The sequence below is a fragment of the Papio anubis genome, chromosome 2 (genome assembly GCF_008728515.1).
Source record: "Papio anubis isolate 15944 chromosome 2, Panubis1.0, whole genome shotgun sequence".
Lineage (NCBI taxonomy): Eukaryota > Metazoa > Chordata > Mammalia > Primates > Cercopithecidae > Papio > Papio anubis.
This window is the reverse complement of record NC_044977.1, coordinates 43,756,682-43,780,816: the sequence shown is the minus strand read 5'-3', so window position 1 is coordinate 43,780,816 and position 24,135 is coordinate 43,756,682. Positions and strand designations below refer to the sequence as shown.

Sequence of the window (24,135 nt, the reverse complement as noted above, 5' to 3'; positions counted from 1 at the left end):
TGAAATCAGAAGACCTGGAGTCAAGCTGGGCGCTGGGCCCTACTGCCAGCTGTTTGATCACAAGCAAAATTACTCGAAGCCTTGAGCCTGTTTTTTATTTCCAAAGCAAAGGTAATATCTACCTTCAGAGTTTACCGTGAGACTTTGATGTCATCATGTTTGTAAAAGTGCCCTGGCACAGTGACCACATTCTACCCAGTAAAGATTGTCTGTCTTTCCCTGTTGTCCCCAGGCAACTCAGGCTCTGCTCCTATCCACTCCATCCCTCTTTCTTAGCATTTTAAGGTCAAGAGTGAGGTATCTGGGACCATGCAACCCAGGTTCAAATCCTGACTCTATCACTTGCTGACATCTTGGACAAGTTTAACCTCTCTGGGCTCAGTTCCCTCATCTGTAAAAATGAGGATAACAATAGTACTTGCCTCATGGGGTGACAGTAAGGATGAAATGAGTACATGTGTGTAATGCACTTAGAACAATTCCTGGCACCAAAGAACGCATTGTAAGAAGTGTTACTATGATTCCCGAGGTCTTCTCACCTGTCCACTTTCCACAAGCCGAAAGATCAAGCTCCACTTCCGCTCTCTCACCTACAAAAGCGCACGGTCAATGGCTACACATTCTGTCCCATCCCCAACGCCCCCAGCCCGGGTTTCCTAACGCCCCCAGCCCTGTCCTTAACCCTCCAGGCCGTCTGGTCCTTCCACCAACAGCAAAGCCAAAAGCAGCTTTCAGCTTCCCCCAGCAGCGCCCTAGCGGGACCCTGGGAACCTGCCGCTGCAGGAGGGGCGGGGCGGCTCTGTGACGTCGCGCCCGGCCCTACCCCGGTGATCTGGCAGCGGAGCCCGCGCAGAATTTGCCAGGCGAAGGCGGAGCGCTAACGTCTAACGCTAACGGCGGTCGTGCCCCGCCGCTGCTGTCACCCCTGGCCGCTGCTGCCCTCCCCGCCGAGGTTCTACTGCTCTTCTTGAGAAGAAGGGTGTGAGGCACTGGGTCTCTCCCCACACCTCTCGCCTGAGGCCAGACAGCCGGTTTGGGAGCGAGCCTGAGGTAGCCACCCCGAGGGGAAGTGGAGGGAGGGCAGGGCTCTGAGCGCCCCGAGGGCTGCACTGGTCTGAGCGAGGAGCCCTGCAGGACGCCCCCTGGCTTCTGAGCCTCTCCTTGTTCACAGAGCAAGGGAAAGGCAAGATCTTCAAGAGAACGTGACTGTTGGGGATTATGGCTTTCTGGCCAATTTGTGTGGGTATTTTGTACCCAGAATACTATTATACGGTTTCTTACCCTGAGGACAGTGATAGGGAGACTCAAAAGTCTGGAATCAAAGCCCTCCTCGGAGGAGCCACACCTCTGCTTTTTCATCAGCAACAGGGATATAAAAATAACTTTGGGAGAATTGTCAGGTGGACCAATGGGCATACCTAGCACTTCACAGACTGCTATCATGCATTCATTTTTACTAGTATCTATTGAACACTAAGTTCCAGGCACTGGGTAGGCACTGGGATGGTGTGGTGAGCAAAAACTGACCAGTCCTGCCGTGGAGTTTAGTGGGAGAGGCACATGTTACTCAAAGAATCACAGCAACGATAGGTAAGTGATGCTCTGAAAGGGTATGTACAATGGAACTGACAGGGTGGTCAGGGAAGGTTGAGCAGATTTCCAAAGGAAGAATTAACCTGTTTAAGAGGAGGAGAATGCATTCCAAACAAGAGTAACCACATCCCAAACCCACCACCTCCAATTCCAAACCCAAACAGGGATGTGCAGTTGCCTGTTCTTGGTTCCAAGTGACACTCATAGAAACCCTCTGAAATTCTGCCCCGGAGCCTTTCATTAATGTAACTGGAGACTTTCATTTATGAAACGGAAGCCCTGTTTAGCCCATACCAATAAAACCAAGTGAGAGATTCCTGAAACAAGACTATAGTCTATTTTAAGACTTACATTCTTCAGCACTTGGTAGGTTAGGTAGGTTATATGTTGGCCTGCCATTTCACATTGGGAGGCATGTAGGTTTCACTTAAGAGGAAATGTATTGAATTGGAAGAGTTGGGGGTATGGATGAGCTCTGGAATGTATAATTGAAGAAGGCCTACGATATCAAGAGATTTAAAAATGGAAAAGAACTTTTACAAAATGTTAGAATTGAGGAATGTTAAGATAGAATGGACCTTTCTCCCACTTCTTTGATGTGAACAAATGGCCCTTATTGCCCAAAGACAGAAAAGCTGGGCTTTGGTGCCTCTTCAACTCAGAGAGTCTATGATTTCAACTTTTTGTAATTCAGAAGTGCATGGAACTCCTGAAAGTAAATGGGAACCTGGGGGGACAATTTGACCTGACCCTCCTTCAGTGTTTTCCATTTCTACAAGGGTACCACCACTGTGCACCCAGTCATCCAAGCTTGAAAACTGATAGTGACTCTAGACTTTTCTGTCCTTCACCTCCTCCTCCTTCTCCACCTTCTTTTCTACCTCCTCCTTCTCTTCCTCCTCCTCCTTCAGTAGTTACCAAATCCTGTATATCCTATCTCCTAAATACTTGTCTCTTTTATCCCTCCCTATTGCAATGACTTTTCAAGGCAGTGAAGCTCCTGAGAGTTGTCAAAAGTGCTGCCATATTCTCCTAACCAGGCTCCCTGCCTGAAGCTTCACCATCCTCTCTTCAGCTCATCCACACAACTGTTAGTCAATGTGTGTTTCAGAGTCCAACAAAGAGAAATAAATCATATAGTAATTTTTTGAGCACATAATAATTTTAACAAGAGAAGTTCAATATAAAGAATCGTTAATGATGGGATTGGAGTAATGAAGGATTGGCTAATATGTCAGGAGAGATCTAAAATATACAGGAATCACAGATATAAGGGGCAACCACTACCCCCAAGATAGATGACTCAAGGAAGAAACCTTTCCCAGGGCTTGGTGCAGAGGGGATGGCCACAGCTGGCTGGAGAGCAGAGAAATTGCTGAGGTGCCAGGCAGGCAAAATTTACTCTCTGAAACACCAGAGAAGTCATTCACTAAAAGGTAACTCACTGACAGCACTTTTCTATAGAGCTTCCCAAGAGAGGTGCCAGGGGACACTGCTAGCCATGGGGCACTGATGGCCACTGTGTACTCCAGCAGTTGGGCACTCAAGAGATCACACACTGCATGAACCAGATGCTGGAAAAGCTGTCTGCTACAGGATCCCAGCATAGGAGAAACTACAAGTTCCTGGAGCCTAGCAAGAAGAGCATACCTAAATTCCTAAGAGAAACCTCTTCCTCCTCCAGTCCTTCCAGTGCTCTGTCCTAACAAAGCTATTCCTTATGACAACTGGCAAGAGAAAAAATGTTAAAGGACCTAGTTCAATTTTTGTGGAGGAGGCAATACAAGGTGAATTTGGAGCTGAGAGGCAAAAATTGGTAACTGGCACCTCAAGCTAACACTGATTATGTGACTCTTGTGCTTAAATTTTCTAGTGGCCCCCCAATTTTTTTCTTGCCTTCAAGAAAAAATTCAAAAGCCCAAACTTTGAGCTATATTTCCAGCCTTAGGCCCAACCACTCCTGCTTTGTCCACTTTAGAGCTCCATAATTACAGTTCCCTGAACTCGTCATGTTTCTGACAACCCCACATCTTTGCCTAAGTCCTTCTAGCTACATGAAATTCTCTCCTTACTCTCATAAGTACACATATGCTTACTGAATACCTACCCTGTACCCGGTACTCTTCTGGGGGTGTGCAATACAGCAATGAACAAACCAGGTTTTTCCAAGTCTCAGTTCAGATATCACCACTCTTAGAAAAGTACTTTCTGACCTCCTTCTAATACCTCCAGATGTTAGATGCCTCATCCAAGAGTTTTTCTTCTGTTCTTCTATATCTAGTACAAGCTTCTTGACGCTTATTATACCTTATTTGAGTCACTGATTTTCCTGTCACTCTCCTCCATAAGACTGTGAGCTCCATGAAGCAGAGTGTGTGACTTATTATTTATGTATCCCAGTATTCAGCACAATTCCAATAAAACACATAAGTTTTGTTGGATTAATGATTTCCTAAGGATCACATAATTAGTCATAAATAGACCCAGGGCCAAAATCCTGGACTCCTGCCTCACAGTCAAGAGTGCTTCTTCACTATAGCTTCATCTGCCCTCTGGATGTTATGCCACAACTAGCTATGAAGGATAGCAGCACTATGTTTTGTTTTGGAAAAGGCCAGTGCCATGTCGAATATCGTCAGGAATGGTAATGGAAACTGAAGAGAAACATAGCCCTAATCTTACACTGGAAACTATAGTGCATTCACCCCTCAGAGCCCTTGTTTGTATGTTTTAAATCTCTGACTCACAGAAATGCTATAATGAAATCAGAAGTAGGAAGGACAACCAGCCTGACCAACACGGTGAAAACCCGTCTCTACTAAAAATACAAAAATTAGCCAGGTATGACAGCACGCATCTGTAGCCCCAGCTATTCTGGAGGCTGAGGCAAGAGAATTGCTTGAACCCAAGATGTGGAAGCTGCAGTGAGCCCAGCTCATGCCACTGCATTCCAGACTGGGCGACAGAGCGAGACTCCATCTTAAAAAAAAAAAAGTAGGAAGGACAAGTAAAAGATGAAAATGGTGTGGGGTATTATGACACTTACTCTTAATAAAGACTTTCATACACTTATATTAGACAGGGCTAAGGTGACCCAAGTGTGTATACCAGATCCCCAAATCAGGGAACCATGTTGTACAACTTTACATGACATAGTTTATATGCCAGTGTGTAAATGGGCCATGTGTTCCTAGAATGGATGATGATGTGAATGGACATGGGGGAAATCTTTGAAATATGAGCATGGCTTAGATAAACCAAAAGAGGTACCTATTCATTTGTTAAATAATAAACATGTAGAACTCATGCTTTCAAGAGGTAATACTAGCATGATATATAAGCAAGTTTGGGAAATTTGCTAACAAAGCCAAAAACTACTACTCAAAAAAAGGACAAGGTCAAGTAGAACTGCTCTTAACAATATTGCTGTTGGCATCCAAATGCTGTGTTGACTTGGCCATGGGTTTGTCTCAGGATGGAAAAAAATCCAGGCTTCTGTGAAACACAGTTGAAGAAGCAAAGTTAATACAAATAAACAAATTGTGGAGATCTTGAAAGTCAAATGGCATAATTTTTATAAGAAAAGAAATGAAGATCCATTAAATGTTTTTCAGAGTGATGTAAAAACATGAGTAGTTAAGAAATTTTACTGGAGGGCAAGATGGCCAACTAGACGCAGACAAGTGGAACAGCTTCCACAGAGGAACTGAGACGACTGGAGTGCTTTTAACATGTCTTCAGAGGGAAGGCACAGACAGTGGACTGAGGGAAGGCACAGAAGCTTGGCTGAAGGGGGAGAAAGCTGGGAAACCCATACGGGCTGCCATACACTGAAGCTCATTTATGAACCACAACAGCTTTGGGGGAACGAGTGAGTTGAACTGGCAAGGAGCAACCTGCTCTCACCAGGGGCCACTGGAACCCTGGGAGGAGGGAACCCATCAGTCACCACAGAAACTTAAGGTGGCAGGGAGAGCTGCTTAGAGAAGTAGGGCAGCAAGCCAGATGATGTGGAGCCCAGAGAGTTTGGTGTGAGAGTGTTTGTAGTGCAGCATGGCCAGGGATGGCCATCCCACCAGGCTCAACTTGCTCCAATAAGAGACTTTAGCTGTAGGGGAACTGTTGGACCTCATCTCTGCAGGGAGGTCTTGTTCATCAGATAGGGCTGGTCTGATCTGAGCACCCGTTGGTCTGCTGGCCTCTTCCAGACCCCAGCCTGGCCATGCCTGCTTACAGGGCAATCTCAGGTGCCTTGGGGTTCCACACCATAGGTTCTGCACTGGCAAACCATGCCTGATCAGTGGAGAGCTCCAGCAAGGTGGCCCCTATGGCTGCATACTGCAACCAGTACTTTCCTTCCCTATACTACAGCTTCCCTGAGCCCACAGCAACTACCCACATCACTTTGCTGGCCCATGTCTGCACAGGCAGGTTTTGCTTTACTTGTCCTGCCAGCACACAAGAGTGTAGTCCACCCTTGCTAACCCTCACTGACTGCCACTGCAGACAGAGCCTTGGTGGGTACAGAACCAGCAAGCCCCACCCCTGCCAACACCTGCCCTTGTGCTAACACTGTGCAGAGAATAGCAGATCCTCCTCCACCCTGAGCAACTACTCCTGCTTGCAGGGTACAGAGAAGTCACCTGGACTTGCACCGGCCAGCACCCCACCCCCATCCAACAGCACCTCCAGTGCAACAGCACACACAGTCTCCATCAGGGACCCCTGCTCCCCGCAACAGCTGCCCTGCCTCTGCAACTGTGTGGTGATTTCAGGAACTTCTGTATGTCCCTGAGGACTTTGGAAACCATTTTTGTAATAATATTAAGATATTAATAAAAGTTATTAATATTTCATTTTACATTACCTTTTATGATGGAAAATAAATAATATACATAAAGTACTTAAGGAGACTATAGGCCTTTTTGACTACAACAAATCAGTTTTCAAAGAAAATATGGCTGTCCTTAAGAATATTTTTAAATAAATCACATAAAATTTTTGAAAAGCATTTGGTAAGTAAAGGGGAAATTTTGGAAACATTATTTAATTTAATAATTACAATTCTAGATTTTCACAAAGCACAAGTATTACTTATTTCAAGTATAATTTAAATATTTTGAATTCTTTTTTGTTTGTTTGTTTTTGTTTGTTTGTTTTTGAGACAGGGTCTTGCTCTGCCAGCCTGGCTAGAGTACAGTGGTGTGATCTTGGCTCATTGCAACCTCATCCTCCCAACTCAGCCTCCTGAGTAGCTGAGACTATAGGCATGTGCCACCATGCTTGGCTAATTTTTTTATTTTTAGTAGACACAGGGTTTCACCATGTTGCCCAGGCTGGTCTTGAACTCCTGGGCTCAAGTGATCTGCCCACCTCAGCCTCCCAAAGTGTTGGGTTTACCAGCATGAGCCACTGCACCCAGCCAAAAAATATTTTTATGCGACTTTACTGAAGGCCTAGAGTCTCCTTTACTAAATCAATTAAATTATTTTCTATTATTATTTATGTTTAGAGGCAATGTTTATTATTTTTGTAAACAAACAAGTCATTATAAAAGTGCATTAAGTATCAGATTTTGGATATTTGTTTAACATCAAAAGCCAAGAATAAACAAGTCACAAACAAATCAAGTCACAATGGGAAAAAAAAGTGAACAAAATCTATTGTTTTCTTAGGGACAAATGATGATGATGGTGGTGATGGTGATGATGAAGAAAAATCATACAACTTCTTTGTTAGGAGAAAATAATGTGAAAAAGAGAAAATTAAATCAAAAGTAGAGCTAAGTATTTGCAACACATATGCATAAACATTATCATTGTCACTGATAATAAATGCATGGCAATTAAAGTAATAATCTGACGTACAGGGATTGTTTTAACAAGATAGTTGAAAGGAAAAGCCCTATAAAGGCGTCTCTGGCAGCAGGTGTTATACATAAAACCTTCGGCACAGAAACAATAGGTACTGAAATCTGGAAGTTTACTGACTGTGCCAAACAGTATCCAAATATAATTTCAACTGTTGTAAGTTTGTGAATGGTTGTAAATTTTGTATTACTATAAAAAGTTTACAACCATCAATCTTTCATGGCACACCTGTAGCCCATTCTGCCATGGCCTCTAGCGGGGAGCTCGGCTTTAGAGAGCTATGAAAGGCAGAAGAGGATTAAGTGGTGAAATGCATACTACAAACAATATTTGATGATATCCAAGTTTTCTAGGAACGCCTATGGCACAGTATGAAAACCCCTGGGGATGTACAGGGTTTAAGCAGATGAAAGAAGAAGGGCACTTCAAGTAAGCCGGCTAGAATTAGCAAAATACTGAGGGGAAGAGAGAAAAGAAAGATAGATTACTGTTAACAGTGGGTGAGAGACAGTGTTAAGCTTTGGATATATAATTTTTTTTTTTTTGGAAAGTGGCCAGAGTAGACTGTGTAGGAAATTTGTGTTGGTAAAGAGTAGCAGAAAATTTTTAGTTTAGAATTATAGGTATAAATCATAGAAAACCTTCAAAGTCAGGATATGATTGTCATTTTGTGAGCAGTGCTCTCTGACTATAAAAAGCAACTTGGAAGATAGATCTGGACACACTGGACAGGACAGGCCAGAGAATGACCTGAGACAGGGAGACTAGTCAGGAGGCTGCACAATAGGTGATAAGGGGCTGAGCCAGAGACATAGGAGTAGAAATAGGAATTAATTGAAGACACATTTCAAAGGAAATAGTGGGATTTAGTGAGATTCAACAGACTGAAGAAAATGGATGACTCTCAGGCTTTGAGGCCAAAGGACTGAGAGATTAGTGGTATCACGTTCAGAGAAGAACCTGGGAGAAGGATTTAGTTGGGAGATGGACAATGGATTCTAGTGAAGTGTCCTGGAGGCAATGGGAAGTATGAAATAGAAGCACAGGCAAGAGGTCAAGGATGGGAAAATGAGTATAATCCACACAGTTTTGTCATAGATAAAGCCATGAAAAGGCTGTGAGCTCTCCAAGAAGAGCAACAGAAAGAATGCTGAAGACCTGAGTTGGGGGAAGATTGCTAACTCTTGCTTAGAGTGAGGAAGGAGGAAGAGGAGTTATGGAAGGAGGCAAAGGAGCAGTGCTGAGGAAAATAGACACACAAGAATGGCGTATGCTATCAAAGGAGGAGAAAGTCTCAAGAAGGAAAGAATTGTCATGTCTAGCAGGTCACCTCCCATGTCAGACTATGTGTATTCCAACCCTACCTCTGTCACTTATTAGATGTCATTGCAAAAGTTCTGTTATCTTTTTTAGTTTCATCATCTGTAAAATAATGCTAATATATTCTACCTTATAGGGATACTTTGAGGATTACTTGAGAAAAATGTATGGTCCAGTACTTAGCACAGTACTGGTCCTCTTATGAGTGCACCTGGCACTTACAATAAATTAATAGATGTAATTGATAACTTTTAAGGGAAAAATACAATGATGAGAAGAGAAAAAAGAAACTGCAAGAGGTTAAAGAAGGACCAACCCCTGAGAAAAGACAATGGGTATGGAAAACTTACAAGAGATTCCTTGCCCCAAAATGAAAAGAGCTTGCAGATCAATTGTTAGAAAAGGCAATGGGATGAAGTAAAGGCTTTACTTAAGTTTGCTCTATACTGACCAAGGGTTAACCATTGTTACTGTTGTCATGGAAGCTTCCTTAATTAGGATTGGGGCATCTTTTCATTTACACGAGATTATCTGAGACTCCAGGAGAGAAATTAAACAATTGCACAACAACTAAAAGATCCTGTCAAAATACACGGACACAGAAAATGGTGCAGCCACTGTGGAAAACAGTACGGCAGTTCCTCAAAAAATTAAAATACAATTACCATATGATCCATCCATTCCACTTCTGGGTATATATAGACAACACAATTTAAAGCAAGAACTTGAACACATATTTGTATACCCATGTTCATAGCAGCATTATTCACAATAGCTAAAATGTGGAAACAATCCAACAGTCCATTGACCTATGAATGGATAAAATTGTGGTACACCTAACAAAATAGTATTCATCCTTAAGAACAAGGAAATTCTCAGCTTGGGGCCAGTGGTGCAATGGATAACACATCTGACTATGGATCAGAAGAAAAAGGAAATTCTGACACATGCTACCACATGAATGAACCCGAAGACATTGTGCTAAGTGAAATAAACCACACACAAAGGGACAAATATTATATGCCATATGATTTTATATGATAGTCAAATTCATGAAGATAGAAAGAAGAATGGTGGTTGCCAGGAGCTGTAGGGAAGGAAGATAGGGAGTTCGTACTTAATGGGTACAGAGTTTCAGCTGGTGAAGACGAAAAAGTTCTGGAGTGGATGGTGGTGATTGTTGCACGACAATGTGAATGTACTTAATGCCACTGAACTGTACATTTAAAATGGTTAAAATGGTAAATTGTATTATTTTTAACACAGTAAAAGAATACATATATGTGTAGACAACATAAGACAACATTGTGCAGAGCAAATAAGGTACTGCTGTTTGATAGATAAAATGGTTTGAAAAGTCATCAGAAACAACTTATAAGAGGAACGTTTTAAATGATGAAATATTTCATACTGACAAAATTAAATACATGATGTAAGTAGAAGTATAAAAATAATGAAACAAACATCAGGGCAGCAACCATCCAGCTTAAAACATAGAGCATTACTAATAATACAGAGACCCTTGTTGTATCTCCCTAATGACGTCCCTCTCCCTTCTCTCCCTCCTGCACCAGGGGTAACCACCATTCTGAATTTGTATTTATAATTCCTTACACTTTATTAGAATATTATAACATACATATGTCACCAGAAACAATATATTGCTTTTCCATCTAGCATGGTGAGACTCCTCCATGGTGATGTCTGTGGCGTACTCATTGAGAATTGTTGCTATTGTCTTAACAATTGAAGCTTTTATCATTATGTAGTGACTCTCTTTATTCCTAATAGTGCATTTCGCCTTAAAGTATCTTTTGTCTGGCATTGGTATGTCTACCTTAACTTTTGTTGGTTATTCTTTGCTTATTTATACCCTTTTTACATTGAGTCTTTCTGTGTCTTTGTTTTTTCAGGTGTACCTATACCTATATTTTAACTCGCACATTTAAGCCCATTTATTTTTGTTGTGATTACTGATATGTATGCATTGTTTTCTACCATGCTATTTGTCCACTTTCCTATGTTTTCGCCCCTCCTTTCTTGCCTTCTTTTTGACTGATGAAGGGTTTTGCTTGTTTGTGTTGTTTAAAAATTCCTTTTTTCCTCTCTACAGATTTAGTGGTTATATTACTGTTAAAACTTTTCTAATACTTTTCTAAGTCTAAAATTAATCATTATTTTATCATCCTTTTCCTCCAAATAAAAGAATATAAATAAAGTAAAAGGTCATGAAGTCCCACCAACCTAAGACCACTTTAGTTTCTTGTCTTGGAATTTCCCAGCCATGCTAAGTGCTGGTGTACATTGAAAACTTAGAACTAGTCCGTGGCTACAAACTCCTGGGGCACTGTGTCTCTCCTGACTAGAAGCAGCAATGCAGACAGGTTTCTTTGCTGCTTACCCCTGCCTGTAGGCAGATATTTTCAGCCACACCTTTTCCGGCTGAGGGTGGAGTCCCTGGGTGGGTCTCAAGTTTAGGTCAGAAGGGGAGTCCTTTAGTTCAGACATTGCCTTTTGTGAGCCCAATCCTTGGTCTCTACCCACCCTCCCTGGCCATTTATCTCAAGGCTTCAAGTTCCTGCCATCTACATTTGCCCAGATGAGCCCTAGGTTCTGCATTTGCCCAGCACTGCGGGTTCCACTTTACTCACCTCATTGGCCACTGGAAGATTTCTCTCACTTCACTGCAAGCCCAGCAAGGCAATGTGAAAGGCTTGTACTGAGATTTGTCTGGCCTCTAGGTGTTTTGAAGAGGGACAGCTTTTTAGCATATCTAATCTGTCCCTTTCTCTACTAAAAGCAGACAAAAATCTTTTGATCTGTTGTTTATTTGTGGAGGGAATTGTATACACTTTATGGATTTTCATGTTTTGTTTCAATTTGTCCTGGAACTTTTTAAGAGAAAATGTACGAATTTTCCGCTTGACAATTACAGTGGAAAAGAACACGCAGTTATAAAGAGAGATGCTCATCAAACGGCTGTTTAATGATAATTTTTATGTGGAAATGGCCTACTGTCAATTCACAGAGGGTTCAGAGTAAATTTTGCTACAATTCTTACCCAGCTAATAAGAGCTGGACGACATGGAAAGATATTATATAGTTCATTATATAGTTTTGAGTAAATAAGCTGTTTTGTATAATCTTATTTTTTTATTTTACAAACATATATATTTATACTGAAAAATTCTGGAAGGAGACATCCAATATTTTGGGGTGGTATCATTAGGGAATTTTTTGCTGACCTCCACTTTTTAAATGAACAAGGCTGTGTAATTTTTATGTAAAGGACATAACTATTTACAACAAAAAGTAGGGGTTAGCAGACGGCTTTCTAACCTTGGCGTTGTGTAACCATAGAATGCATTTGTCTTGCAGAGTCCCCAAAATTGAATGTCAAACAGAGGCTGGGTGACCTCCTGTCCAGGATTGCTCTCATCGTATGAGTCGAAGTTTTCATCTTAGGTACTTTTCTCCTGAGAATAGGCCAACCAATCAATGGCTCAGACAGATAAGCCAACATGCATCCCGCCGGAGCTGCCGAAGATGCTGAAGGAGTTTGCCAAAGCCGCCATTCGGTCGCAGCCGCAGGACCTCATCCAGTGGGCAGCCGAGTACGTGCTCCTTTCTCGCCTTCACCCCTTGGAGGACGGCCGGAGAGACAGGGTCTTGGAAAACCGCAGAGGTTGCCATGGCTGCAGCCAGGGGGTCGGGACTAACTGGCATCATCTTTGTTTTAGCTCTCGCATTGCTTTGATGCTTTAAAATCCACACATAAATATTACATCTAGCTGGGTGAGGATGGGATGCCTCCCCTAAGCGAGCCAGATTGAGCAGTAGGACGCCAGGTCAATCGACCGTGTCCTGGGGCAAGCAGCAAGAGTTAAGTGACCGCGTCACACCAGCGTATGCGCACCCACCTCCTCCCTGTTCTCCTTTTCCCAGTCCCGGTGGAAAGAAGGGCTGGGAATCTCCGAAGCTTAATCTGCCTTTCTTCGTTCTCCTGTCTCACCACTAGATGGCAGCAGTGCAGCCGGGGGAGGGACGCGACAGCCCTGGGTGGATGGGGCGGGACCAGTCCAGCTAGTTCACCCCTTTAAGGAGACACTTCATCCCCTGTGTTAAAACTCTTACTTGGACCCAACCAAAGACGCTTTGTATCTTGTCTTTGAGGAAATTGTTATTTTCTTTAGTGTTTCTCTGAACTGATTTGTTCTGCCAACATAAAGATGTCCACACAGTACCCATTGCATTCTGGAGAAAGGCCAAGCAGAGTGATGGGGTCCTCAGGCATGGCTGAAAACAGTGTGCCTCAAACACGCGGGACCTTCTTTCAGGAGAGACCTCCAGAGGCTGCTCAGTAGATGGAGCTTACACAACAATCGCTGCGGGCCGGGATTGAAGCAGCTTTGCACAGAAAGCCTCTCAGCTATGAAATTGCTCCTTAGACAAACTTGCCTGCTTGAAACTGGGGAACCAGGACTTGAGACAGGAGCTGGAGGATAACTAGACCTCTCGGACCATTTTCAGGCTATTTTTACTGTTTTATGATTCCCTGCTTAGGAGGGTTTCAGTAGGAAGGGGAGAGTGAGAGAGGCTGTTGAGAGACAGCCAGTGAGTTGGGGAAGGGAAGATGTCCTCAGCCTGAGGTTGTGAGCGGGTGTACTGCGCAGATGGTGGGGAGAGTGTGGACACCTTTGAGAAGACACAAAATGTCATCTAAGAGGGGCCTTTCGGAGTCTCTGGGCCAGTGCTGTGCTCCCGGGCTGGATTAGGATGCAGCTTTTACAACTGGAAGGAAAATAGGCCAGGGGTGCTCATAAAAAGAAACCTAAATGGCGGTTGCTTCGCCTAGTAATGAGCCCTGTTTAGTTTTCCATTCTAAATTTTATATATTGCCTCTAAGATTGAACTTTAGCATCAGAAGACTAATTTATTTTGGCATAGTCAGATAGACAGACTTTATCTTATACATTCGTTTCAAACCCATTTTATTGTCCTTGTGCTGCTGTTTTATAATAAGCAAAATGACATTGCTTAGTATTGTCCCTGACATTTATGGAAGAAGGCAGTCACTATTGTAGCCTGCTCGCTCTCATATTGTATCACGTGCTATAATTTTTTAGACATCCATGAAAACTTAGTTTGTAGTTTAACCACAATGACAAAGGAGGGCATGACCTAAGAGCCCCCTCCTTTCTATCCAGACGCGAAAAGCACCGTTCAGATGGTTGTATGTGACTTACTTAAAACCTGTACCATTTTAGAGAATAAAACTCTACGAAGTATTTCCAAGACAAAATACATATTTAATCCATTGCAAGTAAGAATTTCACTACATATATGTTGTCAACGAAGAAACCTCTTACCAGGCATCGGCAGGACATATACTTATTTGTCCTCTGGTAGGCATGTGTTACAACACAAATTTGCAATCTATGTGTATAACCATGGACCTGATCACTTGCAAATGAAGCTCAATACCCCAAAGAACGAAATCCATGATTACAGCTTTATTTCCATGTTGTCTAACCAATTCCACAAGAAGTCCAGAGATGTTGGTGCTGAGTGTTACCCTACCTGGGCAGCACTTCTGTAGAATGAGGTGCTGTGTGTCTCTGTCCCTCCCATTTATACCACCCAAGTCCGGTTATAAAGCCTGAGGCCACACCCCGCTCCTGCTGTCACATTGCACCCACACCCCACCCACCCCAACACTGATCTGTGTGCAGAGATTTCTCATGCACGTTGTTAAATGTGGCCTTAACGTATTTCTTCTGCCCTTCCTGCTGATGACCTCCACGGGGTGACTGGCAGTTACTGCTTTAGTCCATGTAGCTTTAGCTCTGCCTGGCTATGTGGCTCATAGACAGGCAATGGTTAGCCCATCATTGTATGGCTTGACCCTAAAATGGACTTTTACTAAATTCCCTCTATATTTATTTACATACAACCTGGATCTGGAGGAAGTAATGGAGGGAAAAAAGCAGGGAGGGACAGAAATTTGTGGCTCATGGATTGTCAATAACCAGGCTTTGATGGAGACAGACGCTGCCATACAGCATTGGTGACCCACATGTCAGCGGCTCATGTCCATTCCCTGCTGCAGGCAGCCTCTTTTCATCTTATGCCAATCCTGAAACAGAACTCAGTACTTGTTCCACAGTGCCCCAAAACAAAGTCCACTCCACAAAATATTGAGGAGCAGGCAGATTTTACTGAAAATTTTGAAGGAAGATGGATAAACAGTTTTATTTCACAGTCATCATATAGCTTCAGATTGTCTCAAACCTTCTTTGGCTTGTCTTCTCTCCTGAGCCTTGCACGGTGCCCTGACAACCCTCTCTCCCTTCCCTCTTGAAGCTCCAAGCCTCATTACCTCTGGCCAGAAACCCTTCCTGATTCACCCCAGGACACCCATCTCTTCCCCTTCCCTCCTTTTTTGTTTCTTCAGAGATGGGGGTCTCACTCTGTCACCCAGTCTGGAGTGTGGTGGCACAATTATAGTTCACTGCAGCCTCAAACTCCTGGGCTCAAGTGCTCTTCCAGCCTTAGCCTCTGGAGTCGCTGGATTACAGGCCCTAGTCACCATTCCTGTGCTGTCTTCCCCTTTCTTTTTAGTTCTCTTCCAACTTCTCTTCCCAAGATTGTATATACATGTGTAATATACATCTGCGTGTATAAAACATTCAGAGATGACTGGAAAAGGAAACCTGAACCCAATATGCTCCAGGGAATTGCATACCCAAACTTTTCTTGGTTCTTCCTCATCCTTAGAGAAGAACAAAGTTTTGTATTCTCTAAGCATTCTCTGTGCCCTAAGTGGAGAGTAACACATTCAGGTTTTTCCCATATGTAAGTGAACTAAACACAATGACACATAGAAGCCACTTCACAAAGGTTCCTTTCTCTACCTCCTTCCCTCAGAAAAAGGGGGAAGGATTGCTAGAACAGCCAGAGGTCACTGGATATAGGATGCTCCTCCTACTCTCTGACTTTTTTCTTGTAGTTATTTTGAGGCCCTATGTAGAGAGATGCCTCCGGTGAGAGAGCGGTCTGAGCAAGCTGCTTTGTGTAACTGGACAGAGCTAACACCTGAGCTGTTAAAGGTCCTGCATTCTCAGGTAAGGGCCCTGCTGCAGCATTGAGGGGAAGGTAGGGACAGTGTTGAGGCTGGGTGGGTACAGATGAAAGCCCTCTGTTCTCTTGCCAGTCAGCTGACCACTTAGCACCACCCTAAAATACAGTAAACCGTGGACTGAAAGTAAATCTTCCCTTGGGGAAATGGGAATAATTTTGAAATAGGCTGTAGGCTGAGTCATTGGTGGGGTCATCCCAGGTTTCCCTGAAGCTGGCAGAATGTACAGGGGCTCAATGCAATGCTAATCTCGTCTCTCCAGAAAAGTGCAGGTCCTCAGTCACTCGACAGTGTCTCCCTTACTGATCAAGACCATAATATGATGCCAATCACAGTTTGGGGAAGGGCATATTTTAGCTCCCCAGCTATCCCAGGTCCAGACATAGCTTTTAGCTTTTAGGGAGAGGCTGTGAGCCTCTTCACAGCCACATCATCCTGGGAGCTGCCTGGAGAATGAATGCATGAGGAGGGTCTGGTTTGAGAAAGTTTGTGGTTTGGCCAATTCCCAGGAAATACGGTTGAGCACCGCCATACCCTGCTTTATGATCCAGGACAGAGAGGTTAGGGGTGATTTAGGACTGGTGCGGCTAACTACCTTGGTCCCAGAGGCTTAGCATTTCACTGGAATCAGAGGGTCAGGAAAGGTGGTGGAGCACTTCATCAGGGGCATCTGTGCTCTTGTTGCATCGGTGGCCAACAAGCGGTCACCTTCCCTCCTTTTATCCACCAAGTACTTTGTGCAGTGAACATGACAGAGCTCTAATGTACCTGGGATCAAGCAACATCAGGCGTCCAGACCAAATCCCCGTGGGTCAGCCACATACCCCACATCATTCCAGGGAAAGCATGAGGGATGCGCTTGAGGTCTAGAGCTAAGAACTCAGTGCAATCTGGAAGAAAGAGACCTATGTCTTGTTTTAATTTTACCATTAATTAGTGGTCGCAGGTAAGCCATCTACCCCCTGGTTTTGTTTTCAGGCTGTTCTATCTGTCATATAAGGAATAAAACAATTTAGGAATACAATAGCAGATAAAAGCATCACCGAAATTAAAATGTAATATGAATGTATATCTTTTGCATAATTCTGACATCTGAAGTTTAACAATTAATAAATTATATTTCAGCATGCTCTTCACTAGGATTTGCGAAAATAACTGCCACACAGAGCCATCTTGTACCTTCCTAACACCCCCTCCCGCCCCTTGCCATGTGCTGGGAGATGTGGACCTGGCCTGGGGGTGGGGTGTTTCTCAGGGCCTTGTCTCAACTTCTCTGTGTTGTGTCTGTCCCCTGCCCTGCAGGTTGCTGGGAGACTGATCGTCCATGCAGAGGAGCTGGCCCAGATGTGGAAAGTGGTGAATCTTCCAGCAGATCTGTTTAATAGTGTGATGAACGTGGGTCGCTTCACGGAGGAGATCGAGTGGCTGAAGTTTTTAGCCCTTGCTTGCAGCGCTCTGGGAGTTGTAAGTTAGCTTGACTGTTTGGTTCCTGAGGGGGCAATCTCCCTCCGGGCCTGGAAGGGCAGTGGATCTATACACGTGGTCAACTCTCCAGGGCTGATGATAAACATGCCTCTTCTCGCCTTGGCCTTCTCCTCTCTAAAGCAAAGTCATTTCTGTGCTCGTCAGGCAGAGGCAGGGGCTGGGAGGGGCAGAGGGAGACACCATCGTCAGGCTCTGGGGAGAGTTGACTACAGTGTAGCTCTTGGATTATTTATGAATATTGCCCTCAGATTTATTTTCATTCCACTCCCTCCATTCACATTCCCAGAGACAGCCAAGAGCCGGCTGCAGAAAAAGACTTCCAGACACCTAGAATATATATCAATAGACACTTTTTAAAGGGGGTACAATCTTATAGAAAACTATGTAATAAACAGAATTGGATGCGAAACTCAGACATAAGAAAGCAAAAAAAAAAAAAAAAAAAAGAGAGAGAGATGAGGCTGTTTCTGAATTTAGTCATGACATCTCCATGGATGCAGGATGTTCATACAGATTTATGCCTTTTCCAAATTTGACTTGTTTGATATTGGAAAAGCAATTTTACTGTTTTGAAGCCAAAGATGCTGAAAGCAGTTTATATGTATAGATATTTAAAGCTTGGGTATCTTATATTGGACTTACATTGTTAAACATTGTTAAAATAACTTAAAATGAATCAAAAACATGTTTTTTTAAAAGAATCCCTGAGATACATACAAGTTTGAAAATTATTGAGAAAATAATTGCGTCTGCCAAAACCGAATGGTATGAAAAGGTAGTCTGAATCATTCAGCATATCTAAACATAATCTTGTTCTTCTCAAATATGCTTGGAATACATATTTGACAGTTTTATTTCTGAGAAAATTTAGTGGAAATATTGTAGTCCAACTTTTCCTATAGGTTCCCCTACAGCCTTCATCATAATCACTTCTTTAGAGAGAAGCAAACAAGAGGACATTTGTGGCTCTTTTTTTCTTCATTTTCCTTTATAGAATTTATTACTGAATAAATCACTATCCTCCAAGGAGGAAAGAAAAGTAAGCAGCAGAGGCCTATGAGTTGTCAATCAAGACTGGGGAAAATCACAAATGGGAAGATAAAAAATGGACATATTTTATTAAATTCTCATAGGGTTACAGATTTTTTCACACCACATTTTGAGACATTTTGGGGTGAAAATGTACCTTTAAAATTTTATCTGTAGTTAATTCGGATCTTCTTGGTCTATCCCACCCACAAAGGGTCAAATAAGAAAATAAATAAATTCAATCCAATCCTGAAATTTTAGTCTGATGTGGTAAGTGAAACAGCCTAAAGATAAATTTCCCAGTATCTCAGGTTTTTCCTCACCACGCTCTCTTCTCCAAGATGGCAGTTGAATGTAGACGGAAAGAAGTGACTCTAGGACCACAGAGCAGTCAAGTGAAGGGTTTCCCACAGCCCTCAGTCTTCTCTGGCATCTCTGGTCTCCATGGCAATGCCTGTCTGTCTAGTCGCTAGCTGCTTGCAGCTTAAGTTTTTGGTCTTGTCTCTCCCAGACTGGTGAAAGGCTGACAATGCCTCCCTGACCGGCTCATTTCAGTTCTCGATGGTGTCGAGGGCCTCCTTGAGTTTCTGCCAGGCCATCCTATCTGCTCCCTGGCTCTGGTGGTCTACTTCACAGCCCCTCACCAGTGTGTGATGTGTCTGAGCCCTTCCCACATCCCCATACCTCAGAGTAACAAAGAGTGACTTTGGAAAGTCAAATTCCAACCCTCCCTCTACTTAGCCCACTGTGTAGATGCGAAGTTTCCTCTGATGTATCTGCCTCCCAAACTGGAGAGGGGAAACCACGAGGTGAGTTGGATCTTTCTACTTCCCTTCTAAAACAAGGAGGTGGGATTCAATGTTCCATGAGGTTCATCTACCTCTGACATCCTGTGATTCTATCCCCACTTCTCTGCTTCCTCTGAGACACCCTCAGGCCTACCTCTGAATAACAGTGAGCTCCTCCAATTCTAAGAGGCCTTGACATATCTGATTTTGTTCTGCATCATCCCCATGTCAAAGAACCCCTAGAGGTAAAGTCAGCCTGGAGGTTAAGTCTGTAAATAAGGGGTGCCCTATGAAACCAGTAATCAATACCCTTATATTCATTTCTATCATGCTGGACTGTTTCTGGGATCTTAAATGTGGGGCTGGTCAGTGATACGGTGTGAATGTTTGTGTCCTCCCAAAATTCGTAAATTGAAACCTCAACTTCCAAGATGATGGCCTTAAAAGTAGGGCCTCTGGGAGTTGATTGGGTCACGAGGTTGGAGCCCTCATGAATGGGATTAGTGCCGTTATAAAAGTTGCCCCTCCACCAACTGAGGACACATAGAAAGCATCATTCATGAAGAACAGGCCCTCACCAGAGAGCAAATCTGTTGGGTCCTTGGTCTTGGACTTCCCAGACTCCAAAACTGTGAGCAAAAATTTATGTTGTTTATAAATTACCCAGTCTAAGGTATTTTGTTATAGCTGAGACTAAGTCAGGGGTTACCATCTGGTGGAGACCTTGCATCCTAGTTAATTCATATATCCTTAGAGGCAAGCCCAGAATTTCTCTTTCCTTTGCAAATTCAACAGCAAGACAGGATCTCTATGCCATTCAGAAAAGCCAGTTTGTTCCTTGTAGAAAAGTCTAGTAACAGGAATTTTTACTCCAGTAGGTAATAGGTACATTTACTCCATCTTGAGCTCTCTGCGTCTAATACACATTATTCAGAATGCGATGGCATGCAGACCTGCATTCCTCCTCCCTTCAGTACTCCTTCTTCTGGACTGGCCTATGCCACCTCCTGTTCCACTGAACTGATTATTAAAAAAAGAAGGAGATCACGTATGTAGAAAATAATCATGTTCACTGGAAGGAATGACATATTTTGTTAGCAAACGATTTACATTTCAAGGCTTTCACCTCTAACTTTGAAAATGAAGCTCGCAAGATGCTTAAAGATTATGTCTGTGAAGCAGATCCCAAAAAAATATTGTGCAAGAGAATGAAGATCTGTTTACTTTAGATTTATGTCAGTTTACCAAATAGCTCCAGTCCAAAGAGTTATTTATCCACTCATCCATTTATTAAATCTTTAAAAATACTTAAAAATCTTATGAGGCAATAGAATTTGAAGGTTTGTTGTTTGAATAATCAATAAAAGATGATGCGTAAGGCTGAAAGCCCCTATGTTAGTTTGTTAGGGCTGCCATGACTTGGTGGCTTGAACAACAGAAATTTGTTGTCTCTCAGTTCTGGAGGACAGAGGTTCTGGGAACAAGCTGTCAGCAGGATTGCTTTGTTCTGAGGTGTTTCTCCTTCTCTTAAAAATGGCCAGCTTCTCGAACTGTGTCCCTCTGTGCCTGCATGTCTGGTGGCTCTCGCTTTATGTCCTAACTCCTGTTCTTATAGAGACACCCTACTGACTTCATTTTAACTTATCTTTTTGAAGGTCATATGTTCAAACGGAATCGCATTCTCCAGTTCTGGGGTTAAGGCTTCGACATATGAATTTTAGGGGGAACAATTCAGCCCATACCAGCACCCCATGGGAGAGGGCAACAGAACAAAGCATTAGGGGTGCAGAGGGTTGTTTTTGTTTGCTTGTTTGCTTTTTTACAGAAACGGGTGAGCTGTGGGTGGAAATTATAAAGTTCAGAGTGTGCTCGCAAATCTACCCCAAACCATTCTCTTACTCACATGCATGACTTACCATCCTCCCAGACAGCCTCATGTATACTAGTTAGCCATGCCTGCCCTCCCACCCGCTCTGAATTAAGTGGAAGTGCCTAGAAGATGCAGTGTTTCACAGCGATTTCCATGAGAGGATCCCCACGGGCAGGGGAGAGGAAAGGAAGGTGGCCTGCCTCAAACTCAGTTTTTTTTGATATTGTGTGGTTTATTGAAAATTTTGTTTCAGAAAATAACAATGCTTATTAAATGTAAAGAAACAAATTTTAAATATTAACTCAATTAAAATTAATAGTTATTACAAATTATGTTTAAATTACTTGCCATCAAGTCAAACTATCACTCAAGGAAGAGTTTATTCACATCCTCAGTACCTCAGTACCTCCTGACATAGATTACACTCCTGGATAACACAAACCCTAGTACCTCCTGACATAGATTACACTCCTGGGTAACACACACCACAGTTAGAGAAGCCCCATCTAGGCAATCATTCTGTTCTGGGAGAGGATGAGAGAAGAACAGCAAACATCAACTGCTAAGGCAGGACAAGTTTCCGCTACTAATCATGTGGGAAGAAGCAGCTGCTTTTTCACTCCCCCTAAGGACTCAGGACTGATCATTCACTGATCCCTGGAAGGGTGTGTCAGGATGATCTGTACATCATCAGTTTCAGTAAACCACCAAGATCTGTATGCTGACCTTCATTTCACAACTCTTTCGCTTGTATCATTTATTCAAAGGGTGGGTTTATTTAACGACATGAGATTAGTTCTGAGCATGCTCCTTTAATGTTCAAGTTTCATTGTAAGGAGGGTTTGCTTCTGTAGTAACCCCTCTATTAAAATTCCTGGCACTCATTGTCAACCAATATTTCCCCTACAATATAAGGGTTAGTATTATGTAATATTAAATAAAGCACTAGGTGACTCTATTTAGATGGGCCCAGATGCTTTAGAGGAATGTTTATCTTGATGTTCAAGAACATTTTTCCAGTATCTTCCTGGGTCTCTATTTTTATGGGGAAATTACCCTTCTTTCTACTGTGTCATTGCCACAAGTATCTTGCTGGATTATATGGGCTAGACCATTTATCTCAACCGTTTATAGATTGGAAGGTAATAATAATAATTCTAACTATATAGAAAGCAAATCAACTTCCCTCCTTTAGTGAGGTTATTCGGGCTAAAGTAATAAATATCTTAAAGTACTCAGGAATTTATAAATTTAATTCCTCGAGTAGTCTTCCAACAAAGAAACAAAAAAATAAAGATACCCAATACTTAATTTTTTTAGAATGAATTAGTGACATTTGAATGTAAAAATTTCAAGCTTTCTAGAATCTTAAATTGTTCCCACTTCATTTTATAAGAGGAATATTTTTGTTTTCTTTCTTGTATCTCAATGGATCTCAGGAATACTGCCTGGAAGAGTAACTTTCTCCTCATTTTATCTAACTTTTATAGACTATTACCAAAACTCTCAAGATAGTGTGTGAGGTCTTATCATGTGACCATAATGGTGGGTCGCCCCGGATCCCGTTCAGCACCTTCCAGTTTCTCTACACGTATATTGCCGAAGTGGATGGGGAGATCTCTGCATCACATGTCAGCAGGATGCTAAACTACATTGAACAGGAAGTGTAAGTTAACTTTTACCCATTGGAGGTGAAAGAATACCAGGAAAACAAATCTAGCAGGCCAAGATAGTGAGATTATTGTATTATACTGCTCTGGAAATAGAAAAGTATTTTGAGAAACATGAAATATGGATCTGAAAGAAAAGGGGAAAGGGAAGGAGAAGAGGAAGGAAAAGAATGATATAGGACAATAATTCTTTGAGTCCTTCTGAGACTAGCAGTAGTGGCAGCAGCACCTGAGAACATGTTAGAAATGCAGAATCTCAAGCTACATCCTGGACCTATGGAATCATAAATTCTAGGGGTGGAGCCCAGGAATCTGTGTCTTTATAAGCCCCCCAGTAACTCTGACTCACACTTAGCTATGACCAGTGGAACCGAAGTGGAGGAGGAGGAGGAGGAGGAGAAGCAGGGTTAAAAGAAAAAGAGGGCTGGGCATGGTGGCTCACACCTGTAATCCTAGGGATGGCTTGAGCTCAGGAATTCAAGACCAGCCTGGGCAATATGGTGAAAACCCATCTTTACTAAAAATACAAAAATTAGCCGAGCACGGTGGTATGTGCCTGCACCAGTTAATTGGGAGAATGGCTTGAGCCCAGGAGGCAGAGATTGCAGTGAGCCGAGATTGCACCAGTTACTCCAGCCTGAACGACAGAGCCAGACCCTGTCTCAGAAAACATACACACACACACACACACACACACACACACACACAAAGAGAGAGAGAGAAAAAGGAGCAACAGCAGAATTAATGTGAAATGAGAGAGTTATTTGTATATTGTCTTTCTAAGATTAACTGTCAATGAACTAACTGCAGATATACCTTTTTCCAAACAGAATTGGGCCTGATGGTATAATCACGGTGAATGACTTTACCCAAAACCCCAGGGTTCGACTGGAGTAAAAGCACAATTTTTGCAATTTTAAAGGAAGATACAGAGATGATTGTACTTCAGAATGACTGAAACCCATATACCACCAAAAATCAATTTTCTTGTACAACTGATACACACTAATAAACAATTAAACATATGAAATCAGAAATGTGCGGAATTAAGATGTGAAATTGTTGGAACAAAACACCTTCGTTACCAGGAGATTAGTATTCTTCCCACGTGGACACTGAGTAAAAGTGGCTGACAAAGCATGGATAGAAAATGCATCTCCAATCAAAGCCAGACTGTCAGACTTTAAAAAGTAGTACGTTAACCAGACACAGTGTTGTTGTTCTGTGATTGTTAGGCATAATTTAGATGAGTGCCTTTTATATGGTCAATTGAAGTTTTTACCAGTTTATCTCTCCATTTGTTGGTACTGTGCTAGTCATTCATTCATCCTCTCACTCATCAATATTTATTGAGGTTAGCTATGTGCCAGGA

General features: G+C 42.6%; 1 protein-coding gene across 2 annotated transcripts; it reads left to right on the top strand.

Moving 5' to 3' along the window:
• Window positions 1–960: 960 nt before the first annotated feature.
• LOC101018151 (ropporin-1) lies at window positions 961–23,800 on the top strand. Of its 2 annotated transcripts, XM_031662408.1 has the most exons (6): window positions 961–1,050; window positions 12,162–12,397; window positions 15,793–15,907; window positions 17,224–17,385; window positions 22,584–22,759; window positions 23,594–23,800. In XM_031662408.1, the coding sequence occupies exons 2-6, from the start codon at window positions 12,282–12,284 to the stop codon at window positions 23,658–23,660; spliced, it is 636 nt and encodes a 211-aa protein (XP_031518268.1). In that variant the 5' UTR covers window positions 961–1,050; window positions 12,162–12,281; the 3' UTR covers window positions 23,661–23,800. The 2 variants fall into 2 exon arrangements, with proteins under 2 accessions (XP_031518268.1, XP_031518271.1); XM_031662411.1 differs by lacking the exon at window positions 15,793–15,907.
• The last annotated feature ends 335 nt before the right edge of the window (window positions 23,801–24,135 follow it).

Excerpts from the sequence above, each read along its gene's own strand:
- LOC101018151 (XM_031662408.1), top strand. The coding sequence starts at position 12,282 with ATGGCTCAGACAGATAAGCCAACATGCATCCCGCCGGAGCTGCCGAAG. Across the intron at positions 12,398-15,792 it reads CTCATCCAGTGGGCAGCCGA|TTATTTTGAGGCCCTATGTA; the intron begins GTACGTGCTCCT and ends TTTTTCTTGTAG. Across the intron at positions 15,908-17,223 it reads TAAAGGTCCTGCATTCTCAG|GTTGCTGGGAGACTGATCGT; the intron begins GTAAGGGCCCTG and ends CCTGCCCTGCAG.